Here is a 25,054-nt window from a genome sequence, read left to right as displayed (position 1 = left end):
GAAAAGATAATAATAAAAAGAAAGCTCCCGACCTTAGCCAGCGACGCTATCAACCAGGTCAGTTTCACACCAGCAAATTAATAAAGCCGTGGGCGGTGGTGACGCAGCAGCCCGTGGCAAAGAGCCACGACGCCACGCCCGCCAAGCTTACCCGTACCCGGGGTCGGCAACAGAGACGCCACCGCCGCCGATTTTCTTTTTCTCGACGCCAGGAAGAAAAAGAAATTCTCGTTCACGGCGGTCAAAATAGGAGATAGGGACGGGGAGCAGAAGAGGAAACAGAACACACCGCGAGTAGCGGCCAGCAGCGTGGCGTGGACTCGTCTCTCGCTCGCGCGCGCCCCCTGCCCTGCACCTGCCAAAGTGGAACTGCAACTGCCTCCGCGGGCCCCACTGGGGCAAATGAAGAGGTTGGAGCTGGCCGTCTCATCCCCCTCCTTTCTCTCTCCTCTCTACTTTCTCTGTCCTCGCCCACTCCCAACCCAAGTCCTCGCCAGCAGCAACCACACTCCGCTTCCTTCCTCTTCGTCGCGCTCATCACCCTCGCCGTGCGCGCGCGCGGGCGCCTAGGGGTTTGGAGATCTCTCGCTTGGCTCCCGAGATCCGCGCCGATCCGCCCGCCGCCGCATTCTCCACCGGCGTGGCGGTTGGGCGCGCCGCCGCCGCCGCACGATCTGTTTCGTTCCGGCGCGGAATCGGGGGACGACGCTGCCAGCGAGCGGGGCGGTCCCGGGTCCTCTGCTGGCCTCCACGCGCGCTCGGGGAGCAGAGCAATGGTTCGGAGTGACCGGCGGCGGCGGCGACGATGAGGTGCGTCGCGTGGTGGGCGGTCCTTATTCTCGCGGCCGCCGCGTTGGTCGGCGCTCGAGGGAACCGCACTCTGTCCGCGCTCGCGTCGGTGTCGGAGACGTGGTACGACGACCGGTTCGCGCTGGTTCCGGTTGAGTTGGGTGTCGGCGGTGCCGGTGACGGCGAGGGCGCGGTGAGGCTTCGCGGGGAGCTCCCGTGCCAGACGTACTCGGCGAACTCGAGGTCCTGCGAGGAACTGAACGGCTCCGGGTCGTTCAACACCACCTGCGTCATAAGCTCCAGCTCTTCGCTGGATGGTGATCTGTGCGTGTACGGCGACGGGAGCGTGGAGATTCGGCCCCACGTCAAGATCATCTGCCCCGTCAGGGGATGCTACATCACCGTCAATGTCTCGGGGAGCATCAGGATTGGCGAGCATGTCGAGGTGATTGCAGGGTCGGTAAGCCTGATGGCCACCAATGTGTCGTTGGATCGCCACTCCACCATCAACACCACTGCGCTCGCTGGTGAGCCTCCTCCCCAGACGAGTGGGACGCCGCACAGCCTGGAAGGGGCAGGTGGTGGACATGGTGGGAGGGGTGCGTCGTGTAAAGTTTCCAATGACACCAACTGGGGAGGCGATGTGTACGCGTGGTCCACGCTAGATTGGCCCTGGAGCTACGGCAGCATGGGCGGCGGCATGTCTGCTGATCAGTTTGGAGGGTATGGTGGAGGCCGCGTCATGCTTAGGACAACCAACTTTCTGAATGTTGATGGAGAGGTGCTTGCTGAAGGTGGTGTTGGCAGTCTCAAAGGTGGTGGCGGCTCTGGGGGAAGCATTATAATACAGGCTTTCAAGCTGTAAGATCCATGTCACCCAAACTCCTATCTGTTTTATTTACTATGAGTTACTGTGGCAATCTAAATTCTTTGGGGAGTTAGAAACCATGTTCTGTTTAGTATTGGGATACTCTGCTAACTGATTCTGTAGTCAGAACCAGTGTGAGAAAAGCCACTGCGATCGTTAGGCTTCTGACAATGCCACTCCAAACTTTTGGGACTACAATATATCACTCACCTTGATGTTTAGCTATCTATGGACCAAAGTGGCTTTGCTTTTCTTTTCTTGACCCATCTTTGATGTTCTCGCTAGTTATAAGTCTTCATTGTGGTCACCTTGGCTTGCTTTGTATTGTGCGTTATGTCCGTTGTCTTAGTTGGGTGTTCTTCCAGCTTGGTAGTACAAGGGCGAGACTCTTTACAATTAACTATGAAGAAAAGTTTAGTTTCTAGCTTCTGATCAGAAAAGGAAGATGGACCCTACACAGTGATGAGCTTGTTCTTTGCTTCATTGCGGAAGCCATACATTGAGATAGTTCTCTCTCCCTGTCATTGATCAGGACATGATCTCGTCAGGGCATCGTGCCAAGAGGTTGAGTTGGACCCAGGTTGCTTTGATCACATAGTGCCTTGGTGAGGAATACAAAATCACGAGACCAGCAGTTAATTGATGACATGAAACATTGCGGCCATAAAAAAAAGCAGAGATATACCTGCCACAGGAGCAATTTGCAACATGCTATAGATAGCCATGATTGATTTACACCCCCAAGCACAGAATGCTCTCCGTGATTACTGAGGAAATGAAGTTGCAGTGGTGATGACCTGCATTCTTTGCTGTGTGCATCTGTAGCATTGTTCTAAACATGCCATTGAATCAAATGGGACCACCTCAGATTATGGGCATGCTTTTGAGTCCTAAGGGAACTGTGCACTTGAAGGTCTGTCAAGGGAGTTAGGGGAAAAAGGTAATGGTCTTTTTGTCCAATGTCACAAAATGCGGTGGTGGCATGGTGTTTTTGTTTTTTCTAAAGCCAGCCTCAAGCGTTTGTAATGGCAGTTTTCAGAGGCTTACGGCTTACCATTGCAGTGGCATTTCTCAAAGTGGTTGATGATTGCAGTGGCATTTCCTAATAAAGTATTTCTAATATTCAAATCATTATATGATTTCCCTGTCATTTTCTCTGTGGGGATTGGCTAGCGTAAAATTTTATTTATAATAGGTAAGTAAATTTGCATCTATTGTTCCTAACAATGCTGATATTAGCTGGGAAAACCCTTAAATGCTGTTTCTTGGTTGTTCCTGCTTGCCATGGAATCAAGGGGGGAAGTAATACATACCTTAGGAACTCATACCATACTAGTCAGGCTTATCTAAATGGTTAAATTGCCATGCATAATCTAGTTGAGTGTTCTCACTTAGAAATTTATAGAATTATATGAACAACCATGCCTCTGCAGAATTTGGTTGGAACTTCACATTCTTTAGAAACACTATATCCGTCAGGAAAAAGAAGGAAGTGTAAAAGAGAATTTATGTGACTTGTAGAGTTGGTTTAACTACAGCCCTGGTCAACCCAGCAACTATTAGTTCATTATTGTATGGACAAGCTTGTCCCTATCAAGGACACTGCCAATGAAGTGGAAAAAGAAATAGAAATTCTGTGACTTGTGGACCTTTTTCCCCTGGAAGGACACTGAAACAATCCCCATACCCTATGCTACACCTTTTTGTTGTGACTTAATCTAACTTTTATTATGGCATGCCATTCTTAGATATGGAAATGGCACAATAAGTGCTGCTGGTGGTAATGGATGGGGTGGTGGCGGCGGTGGGAGGATATCTCTGGAGTGTTACAGCATTCAACAAGATTTGGAAATAACAGTTCATGGTTAGTATTTTTCTGACCTTAATTTTTATGCAAAGTGTTGTATCCACTGTCCAAAACAGTAACCGTCATTAGTTAATGACTACAAGGGCTGTTTAGGGTGATTTATCGATTGGTAGTATCATTAGTTATAAATTTACTATAGGAACTGAGAGTGTGGCATGGTGGTATGCTTTTCGCAGAAATGCTCCGCCAATGCAACTGATAAATTAATTAAAATAAATAGAAAGACTGTTTGCTTATGTTTAGTTAGTGGTCACGGTATGCAAAATTGTGCATTTTTGGAGTCTGTTTTTTGGGTTGTGGCTTTTGGTAAAAAACTGGCTTTCTTGGTTGCTAGTAAAAGCCTGCTTTTGAAAAGTTGTCTCTGTGGATAAGCTTTTGGATGAATGAAATATATAAATACAATGGCCCTTGGAATAGCATTCCCAGAAGCCAGCAAAGCCTCTCCAGATCAGCTTCTGACCTTTAGTAGAAACCAAAGTTCAAAAAGATGATGCCTTAGGCGCGACTAGTCGCTAATTGATGGGTTCCTGCCTGGCCTATGGGGGTAGGCGGACATCCAGGCGCAATGCAGTGATTCAGCGGGCTAGGCAACGCGGAGGCGCGAACGCACGGAAAATTGTCGCAGCAGGAGGTCGCTGGTGGGGAAGGAGGAGCTGCGAGCGGTGGCGGGCGAGAGAGAGAGAGAGAGAGAGAGAGAGGGAGAGAGAGAGGGAGAGGGAGAGAGAGAGGGAGAGAGAGAGGGAGAGAGGGGGAGGGGAGGGAGAGGGAGAGAGAGAGAGGGAGGGAGGGAGAGGTGGTGGCGGCTGATGTGGGATGCGGGAGACTGAGATGCGGCGTATTGCAGGAGACGAGTAGATGGATAAGGTTGGAGTTCTGGAGTGGGATAAGGATGGAATAGTGGGCTGGACTGTTGCCTCTTGGGCCTTTCTATCTCTCTAAGCCAGCCTTTCTATCTATCTAAGCCCACTATTCAGCTGTTTATTTTTTGTTTTAGAATATAAATGTATGTATATTAGTATATATACAAAACGCCTTGGAACGCCTAGGTTGGCCTAGGCGCTAGGCTAAGGGTCAGCGCCTAGAAAGCCGGCTGCCTGTTGGTTTCAGCTTCGTCTTTTCGCCTCCAAAAGTCAACTACAGGCTGAAACAAACAGGCCCTTATTTATGATGATGAACTTAATGCTGATCTAGCTTGGGACTGTTTTTACATATGAATAACTGCCTTGATCTTGTGCACAAGTATCATTCTAACATACATGAGCGTAAGACGTAAACATCTACTGTATAATATTATTGTTATATGTACTCTATAAGCTTAGAGGATTTTTTTTAATTATTGACATACTTCTTTTGCAAGTACAAATCATTAAGATGAAAGTTTTGAATGATGCAATTTCTAAAACCCTTATTTTTGTTCAGCTAAAGCATTAGTTTCCTGTTGCTTTTCTTATGTTGTTGCCAACATATAGCAACAAATCAAAGTCTTTTTGGTTTTTGCTACTGAGCTAAAATTCATCATGATTATGTATTTCTGTGGAAGTGGTACCCTAAATTCACTGCTTTCTTTGGATTGCAATTTGCACGAGATTGGGTCCAATTCCTTCATACAGGGACTGAAGTTAGTTCATTTTCTTCCGAATCCCAAAAGATTTGAGCATCTCCAGCAGTCCTCCAATACCACCCCTCATCCCCATAAAACTGTCATATTGGGGAAGATGGAGCTTTTTTCTTGCTCCAGCAGTCTCCCAATAGCCTCCCCTATTTTTGGTGGTCACCAAAAAACTCCTCTTCTCCCCTCAAATAAAGGGGGAGTAGGATCTCCCCCAATAAGGTGGATCGCATGATAACTGCCTCTTCTTCCTCCTTCGTGCTGTGAACAATGGCTGCCGCTGGGGTGGTTGGCCCTTTCCCGCGCTCGTTGAGGCTGGTGGCTTCCTCCACGGCCTCGTCCTGTTGCTCCTCCATCCCACCATCCAGCATTGGTGGCAGCGACCTTGCCATGGTCTTGTTCTGCGACCCGCATGTGTGGACGGGATCTGGAGGTTCAGCCCAGAGCCCCGCCTTCTGCGACCTGCGCGCTCATGGGAGAGAAGAAGTGGCGGCAACGGGAAAAAAATGAAGTGGCGACCAGAAAGAGAGACGACCGTGTGGGAGAAGAGAAGTGAGAAAAAAAAGAAAATATAAACTTCTCACTGACAAGTAGGGCCTGTTTAGTTCCAAAAATTTTCTTTTTGTCCCATCACATCGAATCTTTGGACGCATGCATGAAACATTAAATATAGATAAAAAATAACTAATTGCACAGTTTGCATGTAATTTGTGAGACGAATCTTTTAAGCCTAATTAGTCCATGATTGGACACTAATTGCCAAACAAAACGAAAATGCTACAGTAGCCAAATTCAAAAAATTTCGCGAACTAAACAAGGCCTAGGACTCATTTATATTGGGGATGAGTTATTGGTGATTTGCAAAAGCATCTCCCCAATAATCTAAAAAGTGGTATTGGGTCATCCCTGTTAACATTTTATTAGGGGGGGGGGGTATTGGAGAGCTGCTGGAGATGCTGTTATCTGCTCAAATACAAATAAACACTAAGATCTCTCTTTTATGACTTCCACCATCCATTCTCTGTGTTTGATAAATGTGCTTTTTGCAATGTAATTCCTCACTCTTTTCTTGTCCTCTAATGATCATTCTGTGAAACACATCAGGTGGCCAGAGTTTCGGGTGTGCTCAGAATGCTGGTGCAGCAGGTACAATATATGATAGTTCATTGCAGACTCTAAAAGTCAGCAATGGGAATTTCACCACACACACGGAAACTCCATTGCTTGGTTTCCCAATGACTAGACTTTGGTCCAATGTGCTTGTTGAGTGCTATGCAAAAGTGCTGGTTCCCTTGTTGTGGTCCAGAGTACAGGTTTGTTACAAGAGCCTCATTAACACCATATTGATGATTTCCCATTATGCCTATGTATCTGTAGATCTCTGTGGTCCTTTGTTGCAATACACTGTATCCATTTTTTCTTAAATATTAAGTGGTTCTGCTGTAAGTCATGCAGCTATCTTCGGATTCTAAACTTGACACCTCAAATTTGATGAGTTCTTTCCAACAAGCTAATTAGCTTATAAAGTTGTGCTAGATTGGGTGTGGAAAAAAAAATTGGATACTGATTAAATTCTCATAATCTTTCTTGTCCACCATGACACATCTGCTCTAGGTTTTCTGTTACATGGTTCAACGAACAATTATGCACTTAAATATATAGAATAGTTTTACTATATTGTTTCCAGGTCTGACCATGCAATAGATATCAGACATCATCATAGTTGTTTAATTTCTATTCTGAAATCTTATTTAATTCCTGATTTCAGTTACTTATTTCTACCATTTTCTCTGTCGCATGCTAGCATTTCCATCCCTATTTTCTCATTGTCAGGTGACAGGTCAAATTAGATTACTAACCAAGGGTAGTATCTGCTTTGGGTTATCAGAAAATCCAATATCAGAATTTGAGCTGGTTGCTGAAGAACTTTTAATGAGTGACTCTGTTATAAAGGTGCAGCTCATTTCCTTCAGATTTTCTTTTGTTGATGGTTCTCGTAAGTAAATATGTAATTAATCCAATATCAGAATTTGAGCTGGTTGCTGAAGAACTTTTAATGAGTGACTGTTATGAAGGTGCAGCTCATTGCCTTCAGATTTTTCTTTTATTGATGGTTCTCATATAAGTAAATAAGTAATTTTCATATGCATACATCATGGCATGTGACGGCAGGAAGTAATTTTCCAAATATGGACTTGGAGGCATAGTAATATATATGTAAGCTGTATTTATCAAATATGGACTTGAGACATGACAACATGCATGTAAAATGTATTTTCTTCCCATTACATCATGGCATCATATATCATACGCTGCATTTGACTTGTCATGCTTGTTTGACAGCTGTCCCTTTCTCTATATGTTGCATGCTAGCGATGTAAAGTTGTCCAATCTTAAGTCACTACTCATTGAAATATATGTGTCATTGATGCTTTGATATGTGCTGTATTTGGCGTCCTCAGTGTACTATATGATTGCTTCATATATGGAATTATGGATGAAAATAGTACAGATAATTGTTGAATCCAATCCAATCTGCATCTGATTTATAAGGTTACAGAGTGTGATTTTGATATTCATGAGGTTATGGATAATCTGATATCGGACTTGGTGCACATGCGGAATAGGATACGGTTTTGCTATTATCTATCATGCGTCATATATGGATTATCTGAACTTCTTAGGCAGATTATCCGATGTTACAAATAGCACTATCTGATTTCACTGTACTTATTCGCTTTTTTCTTGTTTATCTGCACTATTTTGAAAAATAACTCATGTACTACAATATAAAATATGCATATGTTAATGGCATAGCAGTTAGACATAGTTTATTATGAATCTTATTCCTTCCGCATATGTCTATGATTTTTTAAACCAGCGGCTCTCTATACATGCACGTATTATTAGATTATGTTATCCTGTCTCCAATCAATTTCTGCAACTCGAACATATGAACAAATCTCTATTTGGATCTGCATCTGTGCACTATCCGCTCTGAATAGGACAGACATTATATGAACTGATCAATTCCTTTTTGATGTTGTCGTATAGGCCAGAAACAAATTTGTGTGTGGGTGTTTGTGTGCATTGTTCTTTCCTTATTCCTGATTTCTCCTCTTATGGAAGGTCTATGGAGCTTTCAGAATGTATGTTAAAGTGCTCTTGATGTGGGATTCAAATATTCAGATTGATGGTGGGGCTAAGGATGTTGTTCTTGCATCTATGCTTGAGGCAAGAAACCTTGTAGTCCTCAGGGTATGTTGTTTTAAACCTGTATTGCCAAAATCTTTATTAGCATTATTGTTCATTTTTTTATATCATTGTAACAGCACGGGTCAGTGATATCTTCCAATGCTGATTTAATGGTCTATGGACAAGGACTTCTTAACTTGAGTGGCCCTGGTGATGGAATCAAAGCTAAGAGACTGTTTCTATCTCTATTTTACAACGTTGAGGTAAGACTATAATATGTCTACTTTGTTATTGTAGTGCCATGTTACTATGGTGAGTGATTTGTCTTAGTAAATTATTGGAACTATATTGAACACCGATGTTATTGATAGATGAAATATCTAATAATTTGTTCATAATGTATTTGCATAATAATAATTTGTAGTTGGGTGCAACCTCAATCTTGTCTTTTTTTTCGATAAATTGCTTAGGCCTGTTACTGTAATGCAAGGTTGTGCTTGTTTTTCAATGCCTGGCTTCTTGAGGAAGTGGAAACTTTAGAAAACCTTTGAGCTTATATTTGCTGAAAAACCTTAAGCTAGGAAATATAACCACATTGGCCTGAAAGTTCAATGCTGGTTTTATAGTACCGATGCATGACATAAATGAAAGATTCAGTGAATAACTATGGAAAACATATTGTCAAGGATTGGTCTTTGTGCAGAAATAGTCTAGTAACTGATTGGAGGCTAGAAGCTGTTTCTTGTTGGTTGTGGTTGATATTGTTTATCTGCATGTAGCTGGTAAGTCAGTTACCTTTTTGCCCTGGTGCCAAACAAAGTTTGAGCTTAGGTCATACGCAGAGGGAACTAGTCACAGCGGTATTGGGAATGGAATTGCTGTTTACGTGATTTGTTTGGTTTATCCTGTAACAGCCGGTCGAGCCGATGGGGAGAGAAATATCTGGGCTGGAACTCATAACGCTCGATCATGGGCCGGGTTGACCTTAAATAGTATGGGAGCAGATCCCACCATGAACTGATTACAGCCAGGTCCAACCAAATGTGAACTAACAGTGTTGAATGCACTGTGAACTGTTTACACCGCAAAAAGGAGTAAGCAAACACCACTATAATACAGATGAGTGTTACCACCCACAGAAGCTTATTAAAAGAAAGGAAAAAACCTTGACCTGTGGGGAAAATCCACCCCCGTGGCATTGCATTAAGAGGAGACTTCTCTCATGTAGGCTGAGAAACACCCGAATGCTGGCTGCCCTGGATGTCTCACCAAGCGCCCAGGACACATGCCTGCGGTCATGTGCATCTCGTGGAAAGCGACTTAGGTGGTTAGGTTGTTCTTTAACCCACGCCTGTTTAAATTCACTCCCATGGGGAGTTGAACCTTAGGACCTGAGGTGCTGCTAAGGTTGCTGCATACCGCTAGACCACAGACCCGTTCGCTAGAAGCTTTTGTATCATGCAATATAGTTGTCTTATATGGGTGGCATTCTACACCGTTTAATCGTTTATACATAGTAACTTTCTTAATTGTGCTGTATGTAAATACCATGCCAGATTTTAAGATGAAATCTTTGGTCTATTGTGGCTTCATATTCTGCAATTTTATGTGCTTAATCAGCATCAATAGAGCAGTGATTGTTTTATTGAAGTAGTGTTACTAGTTTACTACAATATTTTTCCTCCACTTGTTTCAATTGGTATCAACTAGACCTTATTTACTTTTAACCTCTATGGCTCTATCACTACTACTACCACTGGCGAAAATTTATGTGGTGTGATTCCCCTAAAACAATAAATTACCAGGCATACATGTATGACAAGATTGAAGATTCAAACTTATAGCTTTGATAAACAATTAGACTAACCCCACTACATTGGGTTTAGTGGTTCAAAAGCGATGCCATTAGAATTTTGTTCTAATTTAAACTCCTATGGCTATGACTTTTGTAACTAGCAACATAACTATTATTGAGATTGTCTTGATTTTGTAGCAAGAAATGTTTGAAGAGTTTGTCGTTCAAAAATGTCTTGTATTGATGTATGGAGAGAACATTAAATATGTGACTTTTGTGAATTATCGATTGGTCATTCATATGTACGCTATCATGCTACAATTTGATGTCTTGACTAAGGATTAATGATTCCCAACAGATATGGAGGTGCTTCTGATGGGATAGTTATGTTTTTTATTTTTCTGTAACATCAATGTCATATTCATTTCCGACAGTATCATATTCAATTTGGTTTTTGAGAAGAGAAATGAAATGGAAACAATTTTAATCCCTAACCATTTGGGTACACTGGGTGACAACTTCCTTACAGACAAAAATTAAATTTGCTTTTCATGGCCATTCTGCGATGTGCTATTGTAGATTTATAATCAGTTTCCTTTTGGTGGCCTATTATCCAGCCATTTCATGTTTTGTCATGTCAAAATTGCATGCAATAGTTTTTTTTTCTCGGGACTCAACCTTTACTATGGGTATGTGAGCAGGTTGGCCCTGGTTCCGTTGTTCAGGCTCCACTTGATGAGGCTGTTTCAAGCAGCTTGTAAGTTCTTTTATGTCACTGTGAATTAAGAATATTTAATTCCTTCTAAACAATGTATTTTGATTGAGATTTGTGTTAACCAGGGATGCACTTTCACGCTGTGAAAGTAAAACATGTCCTAGTGAGCTTATTACCCCACCTGATGATTGCCATGTAAATCGCTCCTTGTCATTTACACTGCAAGTAAGGATGATTTATTCTGACATTCTTCTCTTCTGAAAGATGCAATAATGTTCACAGCTTTGCATGTTTTTTCCCATATAATGACCAAATTTACTGTGATGCTACCAATTGCCACCTTTGCTCAACACTTAGCTTTTGGGTGAAATGCTGGGTTCATAAAACCCAAGAGGTCCTAACTTTGAACCTAGAGTGCAGGCTTCATGGAGCCTTTATGTGAGGGGGAGTTTTGGAATGTATTGGGTATCAAGATTCCTCAATAACATAAGCTCTCTGGTGAACTGCATGGCTTATGTCTTCATGAAATACAATTTTTAAGACTAGAGAATCTGAATCTGATAACCTCATTCGTGTTTGTCAGTTCATGATACACCACCTTACCAAGTTTTATTGTTTGTGGTATATATCTTTGCTTTAGGAACCCTGAACGTGGTTCAATTCACTTCTCTAACAATTCTAGAATATATGTCTGTAAATTTTGGGCTTTATTAACCTGATTTCTGTATAGGTTGACCTCAAACAACATTTCCAATACAACAAAAATGAAAAAAAAACAATAGTTTAACACCAAATGTAGCACAGCAGAGGCAAAAAGAAAACATTTCTTGTATCACAACCTGGACAGAATGTGAAAGTAACAGCTAGACACTCCAATCTATCCATCTTGTAATCATATAGTTAATATAATGTTGCCCAGGAAACCAAAAAATGGATTTCAGATTCAGATTGGTAATGTCAGAGGGCAGCTTGGCCCTAGGCCGCTTGTTGGAATTGAAATGCAATAGCTTAGTCTTTACAATACCCTGACCTTGCTTTTATAGGCAAAGAGCCTCTACTTCTCTACCTGCCCCAGCTTATCTCTAACCACTAAAGTCGATACTGGGCATATTCCTAATGCTAGGCTTTAGCAGCTGAAAATAACATGACAGTGCACAGTAAGATACGAGAGCACTGGGCTTAACTCTCAAATCAATATGTGGGAAATTTAGGGAAGTGAATGAAGAAAGATAGACAAAAGTAGAAGAATCTGGTAGGTGGACAAAATTGTCTCATATAGCCATCCTATACTCCCTCTGTCCCTAAATGTGTGTTGCCACGGTTTGCATGCTGATAAGTTTAACTTGATTTATAGAAAATACGTGCAACATTTGTGTGTTCAAATAAATTTGTTAAAAAACTAGATTCAAATATCTATCCAATGATACAAATTATGTGCCATAAATATTAATATTTTTTAATATATATTTAGTCAAAGTTGTTTCTTGGGAAGTGAAAATGACAAACATTTAGGGACGGATGACGGTGGGAGTATTTCTTAAGAGAGGGGAGAGCCTTGTGATTCGTGAACTGTTCCCTTACATCTCACACTTGCACAGCACCCTGAAACAATACACTGACACTAAATCTATTTGGGTGACGAGGCACGAGGGCCACAGCTGAATCCCATGCCTGGGATAGGGCGGGCCAAATTCTGAGGGTGGGCCCAATCTGGGGGTATCTCATCAACTCAAGGCACTCGTCGGTGTGTAGGAGCAGCCAGCTGATCCGCTAATCGGGATCCTCATCCTGCATACTGTGAACAGCTGATCCCCAGAAGTACAGGAACAGTATCAACACTGCAGCAGAGCAGGCTACAGTGCAGCCGTGCAGGTGGTGCTGTACTGCTGTGCACTATTAAGGCACTGTTTTACCTAACCGGTATGGTCTGCACTATATTCGTACTGGCCACCAGGGTACAATCAATGCGGGACAATACTACTGCATACAGTGGACACCGCATAGGAATTCCGGTTACCTCAATAGGAAACCAATCGGTCGGGTGTGATCGTAAATAGATAGGCAATAGTATGGTTGACTGTTAGACTGTCATGGGGCCACCATATAATGTGATCGTAAATAGATAGGCAATAGTTGGTCAAGCTCTAGTTGGATGAACAACAGCTGGTCCCTATCTGTTGCTATGCATCGGGATGAAAATACTGCATTCTATGAAGCTTAACTTGATTTTTGAAAATTATTTCTTCCCCTGCTGATGCAAAAGCGATACTAAGTTCACCTTTTATCATAATCATGTGTATGTGAAATGTGTCAAGATACTTTGCTGTTGTATTCTAACCATTGTTCTAAGTTTTTTTTTCACATTTTGCAGATTTGTCGTGTTGAAGACATAACTGTCAGTGGCATAGTTAGGGGAAGTATAATTCATATTCATAGAGCAAGGACTGTAACTATTGCAAAGGACGGCACAATTAGTGCCTCAGAGTTAGGTGATTCTATGTTTTGGTGTAATAGTTAATATTTAATCAAGGTGCTGGAATATGCTATCTTAGTGACATGACTATTTAACCCTGTAATTTGGATTATTTGATAGGTTGCAAGGAAGGCATTGGAAAAGGAAAATTTCTCAAGTATGGAGCTGGTGGTGGTGCTGGGCATGGAGGCCGAGGTGGCACAGGGATTTACAATGGAATGAGAAGTGAAGGAGGCCTAGAATATGGCAATGCTGATCTTCCATGTGAACTAGGGAGTGGTAGTGGTGGTTCTGCTTTGTCAGCAGATAACACTGCCGGTGGGGGATTAATTGGTTGGTTCCCTCTTATCCCATAAAACTATGTTCTAGAGTCTTGTATATCACATTTGGCTCCCTTTGTTTTTTGTTTTTCATTTTTTTCCCTCTCATGATGCCTGCTACCATCATCTGAGTTTCCTTTCCAGTGCAGTATCTTAGCCTTTACTTGGTGCTTGACACGCATCATGCACCACACTAAGCTAATATTCTTTTCTTTATTTACCTTTTCCTTTCTGCTCTAATTGCTGATCATTTTCACTTCCAGTCATTGGATCCATGAAATGGCCACTTTCAAGGTTGCTAGTGTATGGCTCGCTGAACTCTGACGGGGAAAGCCGTAGAGGCACATCGGAAAATTCAAATGGTACTTTTAAAGGTGGAGTTGGTGGTGGTTCTGGAGGGTCAATTCTTTTATTTCTTCAATGGCTTCTGCTAGAGAAAAACTCATCATTATCGGCATCTGGTGGCAATGGAGGTGTATACGGTGGTGGTGGAGGTGGTGGTGGTAGAATACATTTTCATTGGTCGAATATTGCTACTGGAGATGAATATGTTCAGATTGCTTCTATCAATGGTACAATAGCATCAAGGTACGTTATTCGTGTCTAATGGTGGTTGCTTGTTTGTCATGGCACTTTACATGGTTGCATGATTCTGTAGCTTGTGGGATTGGCTAGTTTACTAGTGTTACATGGTGTGATCTTTTCTTAAGTTGTGCGCTTATGTGCATTGGATTTCTTTGTATAACATGGACCTGCAGAAAGGGCCCATGTAGCACTTGACAGCTTTCCATCTTTTACTACTTCTGGATAGTACCGGGAAAAAAAATCCACGCACAGTCCCATTTCTGCAAAACTGCTATGTATAATGAGGGCTGTAGTTCTGTTGCAATTCCAGTTTACAGTTTCAGTACTTCGCTATCTGATGGTAGTTTATGTAATCACTGCCATTTTTTCTTTTTCGAAATTCCTTGGTTACTTTTACTGTCAATCTTTCCCACGTTGTAAATTACAATGCCATGCATTCAATAAAACTTTTCATCCTTTTAGTACTAATATATAAAGTAGTGAGGTATATGTTAATCACACCCAAGTCCCAACACATTATTGGAAAATTATAATGATATTACCTTTTGCTTGTTTGATCGGTGATGTTTATGACAAAATAAAAAAATATTCTCTCTCTATGCTTGGTACAAGATAAATTCCAGACACCTTGTGGCAACAAATTCCAAGATGTATGTATTCTTTACCAGTGTAACTTTTGCGGTCTTTGTGCTTTGTGACAGAAGTCTTATGTTTCGATTATTGCTGGTATTCCAAGGGTTAGCCAAGTATGCCTTTTTTCAGGAACTTGTGCACTACCTTGAGTTGAAGTGTTAGCTAACTAATACATGTTTCTGACACTTCATATTGCATTTTCTTTTTGTAGTGGTGGATCTGGTAAGAATGACGGACATTTTGGAGAAGATGGAACAGTAACAGGAAAGAAATGCCCCATGGGCCTATATGGAACATTCTGCACTGTATGGACACTAACACTTAATTTGACATATGTTGTTGTTTCAGTAACAAGACCATAGGACAAAGATACTTTTAAGTGCATATATTCAGTTGCCTGTTTCTTTCATTGAAGTTGTGTAATGTATGTCATGTGGAACAGTTGTGGGAGTTTCTGAACTTCTAAGGCCTGTGGTTGGATGGGTCGGTTGAAATTTGGTTAGTTAGAACCAGGTTTATAAATAAATACAGGAAGGGCATATAGTAAATATCGAGAACGCAATTTGGATAACATTCCTGATCTTCAATTGTTCCAAAAAGTGCTACTAGGTGATAGGCAGTTGGTCAGGCTAAGAATAGAGCTAGTGTTGCCTAGGCATCGCTTAGGTGATTATATTTTTTCCTGATGGGTTGGAGTTCCTTGTTCAATAGAAGGGGATATGGCATATTAAGAGAAAGAATTTGACATTATTACACATGTGTTCCATGGCTCTAGCTCATTTTCCCCTGTCTCCATTTTTCCCATTTTTATTCATAGATCAAGTCCTAAACCACTTCTAAGCCGAAAAATACCTATGTGCTGGCAAGGTGATGCTGCTCCACCTAGCACATATTTTTGAAAAAGGGCTGATCATATTCCATTTCAGGAATGCCCAGTTGGTACATATAAAAATGTTGTTGGGTCCAATTCATCTCTGTGCAGCCCTTGTTCTGTGGATAATCTTCCAAACCGTGCTGAATTTATATATGTAAGAGGTATATTTTTAACTTGCTTGGTGATTTATAATTTATCATTGATGTTTCCTTCAATATCCTTAATGTTGAATGCTAGAAACCAGCATTAATTTTGGCTTTTGCTAGGTGGTGTTACCGAGCCGCCATGCCCGTATAGGTGCATATCTGATAAGTACAAGATGCCAAACTGTTACACACCACTTGAGGAACTTATGTATACTTTTGGTGGTCCTTGGTCTTTTTCAATTATCCTTTGTTTAACAATTATTCTTTTGGCACTTGTCTTAAGTGCTCTAAGAATTAAGATTGGTGAGAGTGATATCACATACCGGGCAACAAATGCAATCCACAATGATGGCTGTTCTTCTTTCCCCTTTTTGCTTTCTTTGGCTGAGGTATATTTTTTATTTCATTCATCATATTTAATTTATTAAAAACTACTGCAGGATAACTGGATCTGGTGCATTGAGCAAATTACTCCATAGACATTTCTATATATTCTTTATTTTAAGAATAGCTATTTATTGGAAACCACATGATCCTGTGACTACCACTCATATTTGTAAAATTCATGAGACCTTCTAACTCTAAAGTTGATCCTTGTTGGACAGAATGAAATGAATTTGTCAAGAAATATAACTTTGAGGGTGCTTGGTTTCCAGGCAGCCTCTTGCCTCACCTCGCTCAATAAGAATGTCGTTTGGTAAGGATAGAAACCCTTTCTTTGCCAAGCAAGCTCGTTCACCTTGGCAAAGATATCCTTGCCCACCTAGGAAAGCTGATTGGTCTCTCCTGCTTGGGCAAGATTTGCCCATCCGCTTGTGTGAACTCCCAGCCAACAGCTAAGTGCCTCAAAATCGAGCTTGGATCAACCTGGTTGCAGCCAAATCGGGTTCCTCGTCCCACATCGAGCTCCACTATCCTCAGATTTAGCATCTGACCCAAGAATCAAGCGAATGCTCCTCCGAATCTGTGTGGGTCTTCCAAAATCAAGTCTGAATGAATTTCTTCTGTTGTGCATCACGACAGCAGCCATCCGTCCATAGACTTATCAATTTCTTCTTCTGTAGTTCCTAGCTTGCTTGTTGGATGGATCTGATTGTTTCTCTATCATCTATGTGAATGGATTTCTTTTCTTTTTTAGTTTGGCCTGCCAACAGATCCAGTGTCAAGAAATGGAGAGAACAGAGAAGAGGATGGCATGGCCACTAGATAAGAGAACTAAACTACTTCCTCTTTCTTTTTTGAGCGAGAATACATCAGGGGAAGCCCCCACTGTAAGAATTTTTTTATTAAATGAAAAGAGGAAAAAAGAACAAGCCTGTACAACTAAACAACAGACACCAAAACCGAAAGAAGCAACAGGTCTACGGATGACGGAAGAAGAAGAAACTAAGCTAGGGAGTCTATACAAAGAGAGAAAGCCGGTCGTTTAGCATCACTGAATCTCAAAGCTTGCAGTTTAGCTTCCTCCATGAATAGCCTCTTCCAGGAGCTAAAGGATGGACGTCCTCTTTATTGCTATGCCTATTTTTCCTGGGTGAGGCAAGGCAGCTGAGGCTAGGCAAGCCTGGCAAAAGATCTAAGCAGGCCCTTTATGTGTACCTCGATATGCAATCATGGAGAGTGTCAATAAATATAATGAAAATGTGTCTGAAAAAGTAAAAAATTCCTGAATGACTACTAAAAACCAAACATAATTTCAAGTGTACCTAGAAAGAAGAGGTGTTTATAGCCTTTTTCTTTTTATGAACTCTTGATGTTGTGTTTGTACTGATAAATGGTGTGCTCTTCCTTTGTAGGTACCTGGGGCTAGCAGGGCAGAAGAAACTCAGAGCCATGTCCACAGAATGTACTTCATGGGGCCCAATACTTTCCGAGAGCCCTGGCATCTCCCCTACTCGCCTCCTGATGCAATAATTGGAATTGTGTATGATTTTCCATCTTAGAAATATAGAGTAGCTAAGTGCCATTGGACATTCATATTACTGTTATTCATTTGAATTTGATTCACAAAAAGTTAATTTGCAGTAAATATTCATTTGAATGTGATTCACAAAAAGTTAATTTGCAGTAAAAGGATTATATCAATTTTGAATTCATTTACTTGTTGCTAATGTTTAGAAAGAGATTGCCCATTTGCACAAAGCTCGATCGGACTAGTTCCTGTTTTTTAGGTAGCTTTGAATGTTCTTTTAGAGCCATCCTTTGTGTAGGATGTTTTTCCCCTTGGGTGAGTTCTGTCCTACCATCATTCCAGCATAGTTTGTTATATTGTTCAACAGGATTGATCTATTCTAACTTGAGGAAATGAATTATTTTCTTAAGTACAGAATGGCTTCCGATAAGTCCAGAAACATCTGAGCCTTTTTTTTCACTTTCAGTTATGAAGATGCTTTCAACCGTTTTATTGATGAGATCAATTTGGTGGCTGCATATGAGTGGTGGGAAGGATCAATACATAGTATACTTTCTGTTCTTGCATATCCTTGTGCCTGGTCTTGGAAGCAATGGCGCAGAAGAAAAAAAATCCATCGTCTTCAAGAGTATGTTAAATCTGAATATGATCATTCATGTCTCCGCTCCTGCAGGTCACGGGCTCTATATAAAGGCTTGAAGGTCAGTAGTCATGGTACATAACATTTATGTGCTATCATCTAGAAAAGAAAATGTCATTTGATATAAGAATCAGCAGCATCGCTCCTTATATCCTGAAAAATCAAAAGAGTAGCAGCTGTATGATGGAGTGCAGGTGCATGTAGCATGAAGGTATGCATGCAGCAGTCCTGCCACGGCAGAATCCAGATATATATGGAGTCCTTAGCCAATTGAAGAGTTGCTAGCTTATTGACAAGTTAGTTAGTGTTAGAGTAAATAGGAATAGTACCATATTGTGTACCCACATAAGGTGTTAGTCCTATGTACCCTATATAATCAGCCCATGAGGCCCAATGCAATATATCAGATATTCCATCAATTATATTCTCCTTCATGGTATCATTCGCCTAGGTTTAGATTCTAATCCTAGCCGCCGCCACTTCCGCACTGGCGCCCCCGGGGAGAGGTCGATCTCCGCCGGGGGCAGCGCCCCTCTTTAGGCGCCCGATCCTCTTGATCCGGCTGCCATCATCGTCGTCGCACAGCAGATCCGGATCTCCCCTACGTCATTGTCAGGTTGCCGCCGCCTCGCCCTTGGGCTCGCCGCCGGCTGTCGCCATCAACACCTGATCTTCATCGCATGGAGGCAGATGGATCTCATCCTGTCCCGTGCTGCCGTGGTGGCAGCCAGGGCCGGCCACACGCCTCGACCCTACGCTGCCATGGAGGCAGCCAGATCTGGCGTGTCGCTGTTGCCGGGCGGATCTGCCCATCTCCACGTCGTCGATCTGCGTTGGCGCCTTCGACCCCGCCTGTTCGTGACCCACCGTGCGCCTTGCGTCGCCCGATCAGGACGCACCGCCACCGTCGTGTCGTCTTGCTGGGTACACCCGATCTGCTGCTGCTGTATCTTTTTGGTTGCCCGATCACTGAACGGGATTGAGTCGCCCACCGCCCGTCGACCTCGCGCGTTCTACTCCGGCATCGGCATCGACTTTATCGACACCGTCTCCGAGTATTACGTGCATTTTCTCCGAGCAACAGGGCTACTATTGTGTCGCCTCATCAGGCCACAACACCACTGTCCGTGTGTACGCTTCGCCGTTGCATCTCCATCGCCGTCATCTGTGCATCGATGATTGTGCTGCGCAATCCCTCCTGCGCCATCAGTCTGCACAAGGTCTTCGTCCTGATGGTTCTTCGTCATTGAGCTGCCACTACCCGCGTCGTCGCTGAGACCTGCTCGCCGACGCGTCTTCTCCCGCATTGCTTCTTCTTCTCCCAGCACAACCACACGGTTGGGGCCCTCTTTCTTGTACGCTTGGTATCGGCAACACCGACGTGTGCTTTCGTCCCCAATGCTGGATCTGGCAAATCCAGTTGCGCCTCGGTGCTCAGGCGGCTTGACTGCATCGACTTCGGCATTGACCCTCCCGTTCCTACCCCGTCTGCCTCGATTGTGTCGTCGCCCTTCTATGACGGTCCTGATTGCATCGACTTCGGCATCGCCCCCTCCCACGATGACTGCCTCGACGCGTCTCCGTCATTACCATGGCGCCCCTTGTGTGCCTGCAACTCCATCGACACGCAACCCAACCACAACTACGTCGACCTCGGCCATCTTCAGCACGGCTTCTTCGACCACGGCTATTGTGCCCTTACACTCGGCTACCTCGACATTGGCAGAAAGGGCTACCGCCTTGCATGAGAACTCATCGGCTTCTTCTTCAGCCACAGTATACGCGGCACATCGACTGTTATGACTGCGGGGGGATGTTACTTATCAGCTTCTTCTCCAGTCTTATCTATAGTGTTTCCGCTGTGACTGCGGGAGGATGTTAGAGTAAATAGGAATAGTACCATATTGTGTACCCACATAAGATGTTAGTCCTATGTACCCTATATAATCAGCCCATGAGGCCCAATGCAATATATCAAATATTCCACCAATTATATTCTCCTTCAGTTAGGTCTTTAAGGAGTCCTAGTGTTACGAGCATGTACTCTCTAGTATTAAGCAAGTTAATCTACTAGTTGGTTAGCTAGGCAAGTTGAAACAGTTGGTTATGATATAGTAACATTAGTCTTGTTTAGTTACGCTCCTGAGCTATAATGGCATCCATTATAACTTTGGTTGAGATCAATCAGGAAAGCAAATACAAAAGTTAATGCAACATGGTCAAAGTCCATGCATATGACCTGAGTATCTCGCCTCATCCTAGTCAGGCCTTTACCTACATGAATTGGCTCACTTCTTAACTAGTTCTTGTGGAGTATCTCTTTGATTAAACCCCAAGATGGACAAAGGAACATTGTTGCCAGAACTCATTAGTCATTATAGGAAGAGCTTGGAGTTGGGTGGGTATCTGCTGAGTTTCATTTTTAATTAACATTGATAACTCATCTAGTGTTCACATACTTCTGAATTTAGTGCAATAAAATATTACTACCACTATTTTGAATGTTTTTTTGTTTGCTCGTTAACCTGCACTATGATCACTATTGTATTGTGAATCGAGCTAAAACACAATATTGACTTTTATTGTATGTATATGAACAAAGGTATAAGTAGTGCACAGCTAATTGTTTGAACTTGGCAGGTTGGTTCAACTCCAGACTTGATGGTTGCGTACATAGATTTCTTTCTCGGGGGTGATGAGAAACGGCTTGATGTAGCATCCACCATTCAGAAGAGGTTTCCCATGTGTCTAATTTTTGGTGGTGATGGAAGCTATATGTCCCCATACTACCTACATAGTGATACATTGCTATCAAATCTTCTTGGCCAGGTAAATTTAGATTTTGCTGCTATGTTAATACAATTTATTGTTTACCATAATCAAGTTCCACATTCCATTTTCTGTCTACATTCTCTTGTACATATACAGTATATATAGAGCTCTGGTCTGTGATAACGATGATTGAATTGCCCAAAGCATAACCTAGTATCCAAGCAAACCAAACCTTATCCTGATGCACAGTGTGCAGTCCTAATGTTTTTTGTTGGCCACTGATGTACACTAGATTTCCTAGTTGATTATTGCATTAGAACTCGACATCGTGTCCCATGTCATCAAGGTGGAGAATGTGATTGATCAGAATGAGAATAATTTGGTGGATAGGGGTGGGCACTAAGGGTTAAAAAACCTTGCAGCATTTTTTATGAAATTTAATTGGCTTGGTTTGCGTATTCCTTCTTGAGCATGTATGCTGCTGATATCATTATATATTTGGTGTTCTGCTAAAAAATTGTGTAAAATGAATTTGATTTTGTTTTATTTTTATAGTATGTATCGACTGCGATCTGGAATAGATTAGTCGCTGGGTTGAATGCTCAATTAAGGACAGTAAGACAAGGAAGCGTCCGTTCTACTTTGGGCCCTGTTGTTTCTTGGATCAACAGTCATGGGAATCCTCAACTTGAGAGACATGGTGTTCGAGTGGAGCTAGGGTGGTTCCAGTCCACTGCTTCTGGATATTACCAGCTAGGTATTGTTGTAGCTGTGAATGAGAACTTCTACAAGAGTCTCCACCACCATGAGCACGCCCCAGAATTTTGTGAACGATTGAGGTTTGAAAGGAAATACCAGCTACAGTATCATTTTCTAATTCCTACATCACTTGCTGTTTAGTCTTTAATTACAGGAATGCTTTTAATTCTACAGGAAGAACGTTGCAGTTTCACTTCAGGATTTCAATCAGGCAAATCAGGATCAGCCTTGCACAAGCTATACTGTTTCTAGAAAGCGATTGACAGGTGGAGTGAATGGCGGGATCATAAGTGATGGGACACTCAAGTCACTACACTATAAAAGAGACTACCTCTTCCCATTGTCATTGTTATTGCAAAATTCCAGGCCTCTAGGCTATGCGGTAATTACCTGACCATATTTTAAGCGCAAAACATGCACATGCTGAATATGATGATAACCTTGATTGAAACCATGCTATATATTGCAGGAAACATTGCAGTTGCTCATTTGTATTGTACTTTTGGGTGATTTTTCCATCACCCTGCTCATGCTTGTACAGTACTATTGGATATCCGTCGGAGCTTTTCTTGCCATACTGCTCATCCCCCCTCTTGCTTTGCTTTCACCTTTTCTTGCTGGTCTCAATGCACTTTTTAGCCGAGGACTAAAACGATCTTCAGTGACCCGCATTTTTGCACTTTGGAACATTACTTCTGTTGTAAACATTGTAAGTCCTTCCGACATGTTTGTCCACGAACAATCTTGTTTAGTAACATGCTCATATTTCTGTTAGTTCCTGTTGCAATCAGTTAGCATTTTGTTACATTATATAAGATAAAATAATTGTTACTGCATGTTGTTGCAAGTCTCTAATTGTCAGCATATAGTGTTTAACTCTTTCTGAACTGGGCACAGCTCCATGGCAATTAAATTCCTGTTTGGTACTAAATGGTAAGCCTGGGCATTTTTAACCGAAAACCGAACCGAAACCAAAAAAATCGGTTCCTTATTCGGTTCTAGATTGCAAGGAACCAGAAGAACCGATCAAATTTCAGTCCTACTCCGAGATAACCAAATTAACCGAAGGAACCGAAATACATATTTTATAATACTATGATCGATTTATTTATGATTTCTCGTATTGAATTGCTATATACTTGTGTTACTATATTATCGCTAATGTTCTCTTATCAATTATTATTATTATATTTATCTAAAATAGAGGTAGTGTTGCTTAAATTTTCTTTAAAACCTGTACTTTTTTGGTTGTATTAACCTCTGCTGAAAAAATTCGATTAGTTCGGTACTTTGGTTAGAACCGAAACCGAACTGAAATAACCAAAAACTGAAATACTCAGTTCCTAAATTTTTTTTGGAATCAATCGGTTCCTATTTTCTAGGAACCAAATTTCATCAATAACCAAGGAACCGAACTGAGGAACCGAATGCCCAGGCTTACTAAATGCGGGGTGCATCTGATGGTAAATATCGTGCTACATGAGGGTAGACCTTGAACCTTGTTAGACGTGCTAGAGCGCACCATGTGTGGGCGTGAGTCCGACCTGCATTCTAAAATAAAATGTTTGGCTATTCAACTCTATTTCTTTGTAACATCACAAGCCATGATAGTTTTTAACAATGATAGTTTTATGCAGATTGTAGCAATCATATACGGCTCTTTGTATTTTTGGTTCTCTTCTTTGGTGGTGTCCTCAGTTCATCAAGTATACAACACAAAAAGGTTTGATCCTTTCTATTCCTGCATGGTGATATTCACCTTCCAAATAAAGAGAACAGTAGGGTCATGCTGTGCTTGTGCTTTCTATGCTATATATAGAATCTAGTACGTAAATAGATCTACTAATTGTAGTGATATTTTTGCTGTGGTTCCCAAAAAAGAAATTGTTCAGACTATGGCTAATTGTTGTGCTCAAAAGTGAGTGCTTTAGAAAGGTCACAGGATAAACAGAGATTTCTAGATATGGTATTTAGTGTAGCATATTGTGGGTTAGACTTCTTTTTCAGGGATGTGTAATTGATATCTTTGTTTACGTCACCTGTGCAGCTTCAAGAGTAGAGAAGACAATGAATGGTGGATACTACCTACTATCCTTTTTCTCATCAAATCACTGCAAGCTGGATTAGTTAACTGGCACGTTGCGAATTTGGAGATCCAGGACTACTCGTTATTTAGCCCTGACCCAGATAGATTCTGGGCAATGTAGTCGCCTGCAGCAAGCTAAGACTTGCAGAAAGTATGGTTTGGTTGATCCGAATGACAAATATCAATTTTGATCCTGAATATCAACCCGATGCAATCTCTGAATCTGAAGGGGTCTAACATGCTGGACCTGGAACTTCCTTCTATTTCTGGGAGCTCTCCAGCTTAGTGCAGATATGTCAAATTTTTTTTCTCACAGTTGTGTCTTGGTCGTGTGCCTAGAATAGCTCTGTCGCCCGGGTGGGAATTAGATTTGTGCATTTTCTTTGGTTCAAATTAAATCGTTGATTCGAGTGTACAGCAAGAAACTAATGAGATTGGCGTTCTAGTATGTACATCATTGTAAGTAATAGAACCGTTCCAACTGTAAACAGTTCTCATGGAAAACTGGAAAAGCATGTTTCTTTCTTTCTGTTGTGTTTTCCCTTTTGTCACTGTTACATTTTGTTCCAAGTGACTGATCAGAACAGCATCTTTGGCAAGAAAATAAGTGCAAATTCTTTTCCTCAGCTGATAAACTCGCTACTTCTGCAACGGGTCAATGAGCTCTTCATTCCTTGAGTCCTTGCTGCAGATGCTGGCACCGAACTTAATGCTTCGCCGACTACACAGCAGACGCACATCCACCATCTGATGGCTCGCACATGTCTTAGCTTTCTTGCTTGGTATAAGGAGACCAGCCTCTGCTTAAACTCAACCAAATCCCCTTTTCACTTTTACTTAAAATCTAATATACGGGATTGAGAAAACTGAATTTGAAATCATAGGGGATATAATCCCCAGCAGATTAAGGACATGTTTAGTTCCTCCATTTTGACAAGTTTTGGTGTTTTATCTTAACTTTTTGCAAAATGGATCTTAAGAGCATCTCCAAGAGTATCTATTTTTTTTGTCCTAAA

The 25,054-nt window shown here is 41.9% G+C and overlaps 1 protein-coding gene across 1 annotated transcript; it reads left to right on the top strand.

The window, feature by feature from the left end:
- On the top strand, window positions 406-24,567 carry LOC8067772. The gene is made up of 22 exons (XM_002447489.2): window positions 406-1,650; window positions 3,406-3,521; window positions 6,238-6,446; window positions 6,967-7,086; window positions 8,263-8,391; window positions 8,466-8,591; window positions 10,825-10,880; window positions 10,964-11,063; window positions 13,210-13,327; window positions 13,432-13,644; window positions 13,895-14,219; window positions 15,061-15,154; window positions 15,776-15,884; window positions 15,990-16,258; window positions 17,666-17,793; window positions 18,248-18,482; window positions 21,062-21,250; window positions 21,749-22,032; window positions 22,127-22,334; window positions 22,422-22,661; window positions 23,590-23,675; window positions 24,000-24,567. Exons 1-22 carry the CDS (start codon window positions 806-808, stop codon window positions 24,157-24,159), a joined length of 4,359 nt encoding a protein of 1,452 aa, XP_002447534.2. The 5' UTR covers window positions 406-805; the 3' UTR covers window positions 24,160-24,567.

The sequence above is a fragment of the Sorghum bicolor genome, chromosome 6 (genome assembly GCF_000003195.3).
Source record: "Sorghum bicolor cultivar BTx623 chromosome 6, Sorghum_bicolor_NCBIv3, whole genome shotgun sequence".
NCBI classification, from domain to species: domain Eukaryota; kingdom Viridiplantae; phylum Streptophyta; class Magnoliopsida; order Poales; family Poaceae; genus Sorghum; species Sorghum bicolor.
Note: the sequence above shows the minus strand (reverse complement) of the source record. Positions and strands in the feature narration are given on the sequence as shown.